The sequence below is a fragment of the Gavialis gangeticus genome, unplaced genomic scaffold (genome assembly GCF_001723915.1).
Source record: "Gavialis gangeticus isolate Ggan-Ray unplaced genomic scaffold, GavGan_comp1, whole genome shotgun sequence".
Lineage (NCBI taxonomy): Eukaryota > Metazoa > Chordata > Crocodylia > Gavialidae > Gavialis > Gavialis gangeticus.
Window position 1 is genome coordinate 7,152,661 of NW_017729031.1, and position 10,205 is coordinate 7,162,865.

The 10,205-nt window shown below is 43.5% G+C and overlaps 1 protein-coding gene across 4 annotated transcripts in view; it reads right to left on the reverse strand.

Annotated features, from left to right (window-relative positions):
• RIF1 (replication timing regulatory factor 1) overlaps window positions 1-10,205 on the reverse strand; it is an 81,801-nt gene that overhangs the window by 42,014 nt on the left and 29,582 nt on the right. For all 4 annotated transcript variants that reach the window (XM_019522426.1, XM_019522425.1, XM_019522422.1 and 1 more), the window contains exons 9-10: window positions 4,159-4,310; window positions 1,864-1,984 (exon numbers count right to left, since the gene is read on the reverse strand). In XM_019522426.1, coding sequence (XP_019377971.1) covers window positions 1,864-1,984; window positions 4,159-4,310 — 273 coding nt within the window. The remainder of the gene's footprint in view (window positions 1-1,863; window positions 1,985-4,158; window positions 4,311-10,205) is intronic.

Here is a 10,205-nt window from a genome sequence, read left to right on the forward strand (position 1 = left end):
CAGCGATAACCAGTTCTAGCTTACTAGTTATAGTTTAGATTGGGGTGGGCAAAATACAGCTGGTGGGCCAGATACGGCTTGTAGAGAGGCTTTGTCTGGCTCGTGATGGGTTCCTTGGTCCTGCCCAGTGGAGGCATGTGCATCGGTCCTATGAACACCCCACATACCCTCAAACCTTCCCCCACAAACCCCACCCTCCTTCACACACAATCATATATAACACAAACACCGCACCCACCCACACCTTCCACCACACCTGCAGGCCTCTAGGGAAGCACTGCTCACTGCTGCACACAAACATAACACATGCACCCACACACACTTCCAGCCACCCTGCCCCTGCACACAGCTTCCCCCACAAACCCCATACCCTTGCACACATCCTCACAACTCCTCCATACCCACCCACAGATACCCCTGCACCCCACATACACCCCCCACAAACCCCATACGCCCCACCCATTCACCCCCACAATAAACAAGAGTAAGACTTCATTTTGAGCTACTATGCAAGCACTTCTATATATAAGCACAAACACACACAAATCAGGATAAAAATATTTTTTTTTAAATAAAATTAAAATATATTACTACGGATGCTTGATTTTTAGTAAATAATTTGGTTTTTTTTACAAGTTTCAAGATGGCAAACCCCCTTCCCAAAGGAGTGCTGCCAGGGGTAAAAGGAGGGGACTTCTGGTGGCAAAGTTCAGAGGTTAGGGGTTGGACTATCGATCCCAGGATGGTGACCATAAGGCAGAGCCACCTTTGCAGTTCACCAAAACTCGTTAAGCAGCCCTCCAGCCAAAATAATTGCCTGCCCCTGGTTTAGCTCAGGGCCGGGAACAGTCCAGAGGGAAGGGTGGGAAGGAAGGGTGGCCCTGCAGTGCACCAGTAGGAGGCAGGGCAGAAGGGAGAGAAGGACAGAGGAGCAAGGAGGAGAAGGCAAGGGTAACTAATACCTAACAGGTGTGCTACCTGTCTCTCCCTCTCCCATGCACTGCTGCAGCTCGCCCTGGGAAGCCATGCACAGTTGGCTGCAGCCCCTCGCTGACTGCTGCCACCCAGAGCTTCCTGGGCTGGGCTGCCTGTGTGGCAGGGCTGCTTTGGCTTTGGCACCCCGCACTGCTTTGGGAGGGTGGGTACAGCTCCTCCTCCGTGGCAGGGCAGGGCAGAGCAGGTGCTGGCCTAGGGCTCAGCACCCCACCTTCTCCAGCTTCACAGAGCTGCAGGCTGGAGCACCAGGTGGTAATGAAGAGCATTATCATGGAAAGGGAAGGGAAAAAATAGGATTTTGATCATACTGGGTAGGTAAGACAGAAAAAATAAAGTAAGAGATGAAAAGGTGTAAAATGCTAAATGATGCTGTTTTGAAGTACCAGTATATTTCTAGCCAATACTGAAGCATACAAGGTTCCACAGATGACAATTATACATGGCTATAAACAAACTTATAATAGTGAGAAAAAAAAAGTAAACGTATATGCCAATTCAAACAAGTTTACATACATTTTAACTAGGTCTACTTTGTTAAAAAAAGCTATAGCTGATGCATGGAAATTTATACAGAGGAAAGTTTTTAAAATACTGCCTATGTAAAGGTGATGTAGTTTAAACAGACAAACATGTAATTGAGGTATGCCTATATTCAAAAGTTATCGAACCATTACGTCATACAAATAAATATTTTGAATATAGATGGATGTTTAGCATCACAGGGCTAAACATTATCTGCAATCCAAGGTACAATGCAAGATACTGAAGACTGTATTATCTGATGTACATTGTCTTGTACCATTCAAGAGAATTTACTGTGATCAGTACCTAATCTGATTTATAGTTGTTAATAGGCTTAATTCGTACCTGATTTCTGTGTAGGTGTTGCAGTGGCTAAACTCTGATTGGCTGATACACGGGAAAGAGTTCCTTGAAGTATAGCAGAAGAATCTGGACTTAAAGTGCTTTGGATTAATGGAACACAAACCTGAAAAGATATGAAATGCCAATGATAATATGTATGTGATGGCAGTGATAGAGAAATGTAGCCATGATGGTCTCGGAATTATGCAAGGGGAAAAGATTTTTATAGGTAAAAGCTTTTATTGGACCAACTGGATAGCTGGGATAAGTCAGACAAGTTTCTGAATGTAAAGCATTTTCTTCATGCTTTGCGTTTGAAAGCTTGCCTAACTTTATCCCAACTATCCAGTTGTTTCAATGAAAGATATCACCCATAAAAAAATTTTCATCTCTTGCAATATGCATGACACACACAAAGACAAGTTAACAGTAAGAATCAGTTAGCCCTACCCCCATTTGAATCAGGGGACTATCATCACTTGTACTTCACAAGCTGTCATGATTTTTTTTTTTGCAGCAGCCTCTCTCTGTATCACATGTAGAAAACAACTCAAATCTTTAGGACAGGGCTGTCCACCTGGTGGCCCACATCTGGCCCACAAGCAGTTAATATACAGCTCCTGGGCTCCTGCCCTGGGGCAGCCAGGGTCTCAGACTGGACAGAATGGCAGGAGGCTTTTGAGCTCACTGCCTATCTGACAACTTTGTAATAGGCTACCTAGACCCGTTGTGAAATCTTCATCTCTGCAAATTTTCCAGACCAGGTTAAACAGATATTTGGCTGAAATGCTTTATTCAGGGGTGATGCAGCATTAGACAGAACGGTTCTAAGCAGTTGTGTGCCACAGATTTACACAGCCAGACTACTGTGCCAATATTTTCCATCTTACTTCTGTAGGTTTGTTTATTTACTGAACACTGAACTGAGGTTAAGTACATTTTTCAGTTGCATGGATTCATATGCTCTTAATAGTCCAGACCTCAGCAACATATATGGTTGCAAACTCAGATCCAGGGGGGTACAGCAGTACAGTTGCACCCTCTTTCCCCCCTCCCCGACCCAAGCTCTTGATTCCTGCTCCCAACGTTTAAAATCAACTGCCTCGCAGTGGCAGCAACATTTCTATTCAGACAGGACTGACAGAGTCAACTGACTTTGTGGCTCATTACAATCTACCTGACACCTGCTAAACTCTCTTTGCTCCACAGGTGTTAGCCACCCTCTCGCCTTTTTAATGGCATAGACATTGCATTATTCAAGATATCCTTTCTTCTACAATTCTGCTGTCTGTTAGCCAGTCTTGGTAATCTTCTATTTCACAGCCCTTCAGATTCTCAGTTCTAGCTAAAAACAAACTCAGGTGTGGTAATATTAAATCAGGTGCGGTAAATATGACAGTGAAATGATGGATGTACCATCAAGATGCTCAGGAAGGTCAGACTTTGTTTTATGAGTCTAAATAAGAAATGTATATTTAACTATCATGATTATAGTAACAGAACAACATCCTTTGACTATTTTTGCCTAGGTTTTAGTGTTTTTTAAACTTTATAAAGTCAGTGCATATTCCAGTAAAGTTATATTTCTTTTTGCTCTGATGTTAAGCTGAATAACATACTGTTAATATTATTCCCCCTAGAATATTTCTAGGGGGAATAATAACAACAACAATAATAATAATACTTGTAGCTCCTTTTTAACTGGAGAAAATTTTATGTGGCTGCTTTCAGTTGTTGGGAAAAAATGGTACTTTTTAAAACTCAGTGCACAACCCAAAAGAGGCAGCACCTTAGTTGGACACAGATTGCTCTATGTCTTTAAAGATCAGGAGCTTCAGGGTTTTTGTTTTTTTTTTGGTACTTTTTTCTAATAATTGATTGAATCAGCTTTAGCTAAAAACACCAAAAAGCCCCGCTGAAGAGCCTGATATTAACAGACGCTGCAGAGATGGATTTAACTAATGTACTGCTGCTTCTGTTAAAGCGCGTTCCCCTCACCCCAAAGTCTGCAAGCAGCCTGTTATATGTGAAGGTGCACCGCCTTTTTCAAAATCCAAGGTATGTTCATGGTGGGGTGTCCAAATTTAACTGTTTAAATATTCTCCTTAAAATTTAGCATTTTTTAAAACAAATCAGGTTTGATACCTACAAGTATGGCTGTCTTTTTAGTAACTGTTTTAGGACTGAAAGTGATAGACAGACCAGACAAACAGGTACAGAAAAGTTCCGAGATGCTCAGCTCACGCTAACAGAACACAGTTTTAACAGAACAGTTTAGCCTATGTGCATTTTTGTTACCTGTTCAAAGTTGGCAGGCAGCTGAGGTCCAAGCCTCACCAGTAAATACCACCAAACCTCCAGTTTCGTCAATGCCAAAGCCTCTGTTCTCACATGGATAGAGCTCAACGGCTGCATTAGCAATTTCAGCCTTTTTGCACTGCACAATATATCTTGAGGAACAAAAAACATATTTTAAGAGATGCAATGGGAAAAAATACTAAGTTATTTTGCAGCACAGCAAAAAGGGAAATTTCTAAACTGTAAGGTTCCTCTCTTTCAATTAACAACTTCCAACCAAGCAAGACTGTATCTTCTTACTCAACCACTTCCAGTGTACTCAATATTATTAATTATAACTAACAGGAAAAGAGAAAGGTATTCTTCCATTTTTACACAAGAGCCTACCAGAACAGATACAAAAAGGTGTGCTGTGAATAACCAACACTAAAAGAGTTATTTTATTTTAAAATAAGACACAGGAATATAAAGAAAAAAAGATTATCCATACAAATCTTGACAAAAAAAATCCCAATGGCAAAAACTCAGTTTTGATGTAGAAATTGAAAAATGGAAACTCTTTAAGTTTTCTAAAGAAAGCCTGAAAAATTAACAATAGGGATTTCTGCAATAAATGTTTTTAAGGGTGTCCATACTTGTAGACGTCTAATAAAAGATTTAAAGTTTTACATCAGATCAATGGCATTTCTTTTTCTAGACACAAAGCTTACAGCACACGTTAAGGGGCTGATCTTGAGCTGAAAAGCCTGCAGAGAGTCTAAGCATCTTTAATGCTGTTAATCTACATCCTTAAGAATCTTTATCATGTTTCCTTTTTGAATTATGAATTTAGGGAGAATGACTTCTGCCCCTTATTCAAGTCTAGGAACAGAACAATGCAAAACGTGCCCATTAGTCATGACTTGTAGAAAGGATCTATTATGTAAAGCTGCTAGACTTTTCTCCCTATAAAACGCTTACCTTGTGTTTGGGACAATGGGCAGAGGTCCATTTGTGGACAAGAGAATTTGAGTAACTGGACAGCCTTCCAAGACTTCCTATACTAGCTCATTATTAAATGCAGAATCCAGGTAAAGGCTCCTAACTGCCAGTCGATTCTCCAGAGACACTGTGCTAGCCATCTCAAAAACTACCTCTTACTCCATAACAAATAGATACCATGACAATTCAGAACTGTTGAAATGATTAAACTATATACCAGTAAGATGAAGCTCACATAGGGGCAGTTCTCACCCCATACCATGGACCTTCACAGCCCAGGACAATGCAACTGTATAATGTAGCTTTAAGTGTCCCTACTCTGGGAGCCAATGGGCTCTCCCCTGCGCGAGGACATTTAAAGCCACTGTGTAAAACCCAACCCAGCTGTCCATGGGAGCTCCTCAATGCCCAGACATACATACCCCAGCATATACAGCTGGGCATCAGGTAGTTTCCAGGTCCCCAGCTGTATGTGCAGTTTTCATGCTGGAGGATGGGGGGCTCCCTAACTACACTCTACTGACAGGTCAGTGACACAAGCATCTGAGTATGGGGAGTATTGTATGCACCTGGCCAAATAGGGACTGTGAAATGGAGAGCTCCCTGATCCACAGCTGACTGTGTTACAGTCTTTTTCACCACACATGCACCTGGCTGCACCCATGCTGGGTACAGACAACTAAATACCAGGAATCTCCCTTGTCCAAGTGCAGGCAGCAGCATGCCTCAAACAAATGGTGATGAGAATCCCCAAAAACACATGTCCTGTTATGCATGTCTGCCATGGTAGGACAGATGATTTTTTAAATCTGTGACAACTTCTCAAATCCTAATCATGCCACTATATTGACATCTGCCAGAGGCCTTTATTGCTACTTGCAATCACCCTTTAGCTCTTCAAAGAATCTATAACACCTATATCCTTTCATACAGCAAATAACAAGAAATAGTAACTGATTTTTAACATGCACTACAGTGACCCTTAAGAAAAGGTGGAGAAATCTGTATTTGGAATTTTGGAAATGTATCTAGGCACCATAGATGTTGAAGTCAAAGTAAACATGAACTCAGAACAGAAACAGAATGTTGCCTGATGTCTCATTTGTGCCACCATAAAAATTTTATGGAGATGCAAATAGACTTTGCTACCCTTTGTCAGGCCATATCAGAAGAAAATCAGTGTCACAAGAAACAGCAGTAAAATTCTACTGCTTTATTGCAACTGACTTCTATTACCTCTGTGGCAGGAGAGTGTAGGCAACCTGAACTTCCTGCAAACTCCAGCCATCCAGGGTTGTGCTCTTTGCGTGTGAGGGCTGTTCTAGCCCCCAGAGCACCTGCCCAAGTTTCTCCCACTTAGAGAGGCACTCTGGGGAATCTCATGGTGCCTTTTTATAATGGGGAAAGTCAGGGTTCCCTGCTTAGAAACCCAGCCCTGATCTCCAGGGTGCTCCCGGCAAGCAAGAAAAGCCTGCACAGGTCCTGGAGTGAAGACCCTTGTGCCCTGTGCTTCCACTGGGGACCCACTTACTCAGACCTGAATCTCTAGGGACCTATCTGGGTAAACAGGGAAAGTCTAGCTTTCCCCACTCACCCAGACCTGTCCCCAGGGATGCCAGAAGCAGGTCTGGGTGAGCAAGGAAATCCACACTTTCCCTGCTTATCCAGACCTACCCCTGAAATCTCTGAGGACACATCTGGGTGAGTGAAGAAAGCTGGGCAGGTACTCTCAGGGCTTGAGGAGCCAAACTCTTCCTAAAAATTCTGAGGATACAGAGGATCAGGTCCTAAAGCTTCTAGAGAAAACACTGCCCCTTGTCTCACACCATCAAGAGGCAGAACAACTGGTGACGTGTTTCACCCAATGAAGCAGATCAGCTGTTCTGTGACACTTCATAGCACAGCTGCTCCACTTTATTCAGAGACATCCGTTTCCAGATTCAGAGATCAGCATTAGCCATCTGCAGTTCCAAGTCTGAAAGATATTGATCTCCCCCAAAGCAAGGCAGTGTTCCAAAGTTTTATTTAAAATATTTAGCTATCTTGAGGAACATTGCTATATGTACTGCACCACAAAATCCAGCGAGTACCATGGCTCAGATCTCTAAATTATTTGTGAAGCACCAGGAAAAAACTACAGGAAAGACTTAATGCTTGGATTATCTCCACGCAGGGTAAGCAATGTATGTTTATAGAAGTCTCTACATGCTCGTTCTTGAATATGCACATGATGAATATTTCCTTTGGGCCTATTCGTGGGTGAGGAAAGATAGTTTTCAGCTATTCCTCTTGCCTGTTCTATCATAATCCACAAGCGGATTTTGATGATGAAACATCGGAATATCTTTGGAGAACATTTCTGCAACACACAGGAGGGCCTAAAGAGTCCAGAAGATGCTTTTTAAGTTGTACTATCTTTATTCATTTTTTGCCACAAGGAAAGATAGACCAGCTGTGTACAAAACCTACCAATACTTTTGGGATACCTGTTTGGAGGGACAGTCACATTTAAAGTTTTATGCAAGGCAGAACTGCATAAATGCTTGTCTACTTCCCAAAAAACAGCCATATGTACCACCACTACCGTGTTTGGACTCAGAACTCAAGATATGAATGAGGGGGTTTACAGAAGTCCCAACGATCTTGAGAAGGAACCTGAACCCTGGATCTCCCTGCAAATGATTTTTCCTTATGGGGAAATCTGCTGGAATTCTTATCCTTTGCCAATAAAGCTACTGCAATGTCTAAGCTGGAAGAAAAACACATATGCATGCTAGGTTAGAAGCACTGGATTTTTGTAACAAAAAGGGGGAAGTCAAGGATACATACAATGGAAAAAAACTAAATTACTTCATCCCCCAATATTGCAGTTTACATTCCTCCATACTTTTAGTGTTCAGCTATCTCGGACTTGATAGTCAGTTCAGTATCACTAGCTTGTACCCTTCTGTTTTTAAAATATCTGGTTCTGAAACAGATAGTGTAAAGGGAGACAGCCATTTGGCTATGAAATCCAACAAACAGAAAAAGTGAGAATTTGCTCCCTAGCTCCAAAATTATGCCCTGTGACAATGCTAACGAAGATCTATTAGTGAAAGTAAAATGGCAACAGATATACAAAACCTGTCAAATACTATGTTAGCAATTTCTAGCAATGCAGCAAGAATTGTGGAAAGTGTGTTTATTTTTGGGAGACTTTCCTTGCTTGCTCCACGTTGAGTTGGGAGGCTATGTTTGATGTCCAAAACGGAAGAAAGGATTATGGGAATACTTCGTAGTTTCCAAAAATGAGAGGGAAAGAACACTGGACTCTCTTTATTTTTGGCTAATAGTAAAAAAAGGTTACTAATTTGAAACTGTGTTTAGTATGGTAGAATTTTACTAATGGTTACTCTATAAAGCAGGTATTTGAGCTGCTCCTTGAAATGGCAAAGGCTTTACCTACATAACAGGAATGAAAACAGTCTTAACTGTATAGCAGGTACAGAGGGATAAAATGCAGTCTGGCTCGCCGTGTTAGGAGGAAAACATTATATCAATCTGTGTCACTTTATAGAAAATATTGGAAATTAATAAATGCACATTATTTGCATATATTTGCTACTGCATTATGGTGACAAATATAAAATCAAGTATAGATATAGCTGAAAAATGTATGTTACCTGTAGTCCTGAAGGTTCTCCATAGCATGATTATTAGGAGTGTGTCAAGCGGGCCCTATTTGATTCGCATTCGGCCCGAATCAGGGACAGCGACTCATTTGTTGATTCAGATCACTATCCCCGATTTGATTCGGCCAAATCCGAATCTGAAGATTCGATGCCGATTCAGAGAATCGGTGATTCGGACATAGACACAGCTTTAAATGTTTTTTCTACGTAACTTGAAGTACCAGTGCAGCTTGTGAACACTGCGATGCTGGGGTGGGTACAGTGTCCCACAGGTGTGGGGGGGGGGCCTCCACATGCTCAGCGGTGAACCTGGAAGTGGACCTGAAATACTTCTGGTCCACTTCCGGGTCCACCAGGGAGCGTGCTGGGGGGCCCCCTCACACCCTGCTGGCTCAGCGATTGGCTGAAGGGGGACCCTGGGTGGCCACCCCAGACCCAGAAGGTACCTGCTGCTGAGTTGGCGGGGCGAGGGGGGGCTCCCCACATGCTCCCTGGTGGACCAGGAAGTCTACTCGAAATGCTTCTGGTCCAATTCTGGGTCCGCTGCTGAGCATACTGGGGAGCCGCCCGCACTTCTGTGGGACACTCCATCTGCCCCGGCATCTCAGCATTCACCAGCCGCCTGATACCTTGAGCTATGTAGGAAAAACATCTAAACTGTCTCTATGTCTGAATCTCTGAACCTTTCCGATTCAATTCGGAAAGATTAAAGGGCCCTCTGACTCGATTTGGATTCGAAGATTCAGCCACCAAATCTCCACCGAATCGAATCAGGGAACGAAGCTTCACACAGCCCTACTAGGGCTGTGTGAAACTTTGGCAGCCAATTCAGAGAAGATTCAGCCTGATTCGGGGATCGAATCTCCGAATCCAAATCGAATCGGGAGACTAATTAAAAGTTCCAAATAAACTGGAACCCTCTGAATTGATTCAGAAAAGCTTTGGCCGATTTGGCCATAGACTAAACAGGCAGCCGACAGCTGCCTGCAGCTGATAAGTCTGTTGGGACACAGGATGGGGGGGTGCAGAATGCGGGGATGACAATGCTCGAAGCGGGGGCTCTGCCCTGCTGCCACTTGCCCAGCCAGGGCAGGAGGGGCGAGATACGGGCATAGCTTGCCCCGTGCACAAGGGCAAGTGGCAGCATGGCAAAGCCACCACTCCCAGTGCGGCGGCACCCGCATCCACCCCTGCACCAGCTGGCAAACAGTGGCAATGCCCGCATCAGCGCTGGGAGCAGGGGTTCTGTCCTGCTGCTGCTTGCCCAACAGGGATGCAGGATGTAGGCATAGCAGCACTGGGAGTTCTGTCCTGCTGACACTTGCCCCCTTCTGCCTGAAGCGAGTCACGCCTGCACCCCGCCCCCTCCTCCCCTCGCTGGGCAAGTGGCAGCAG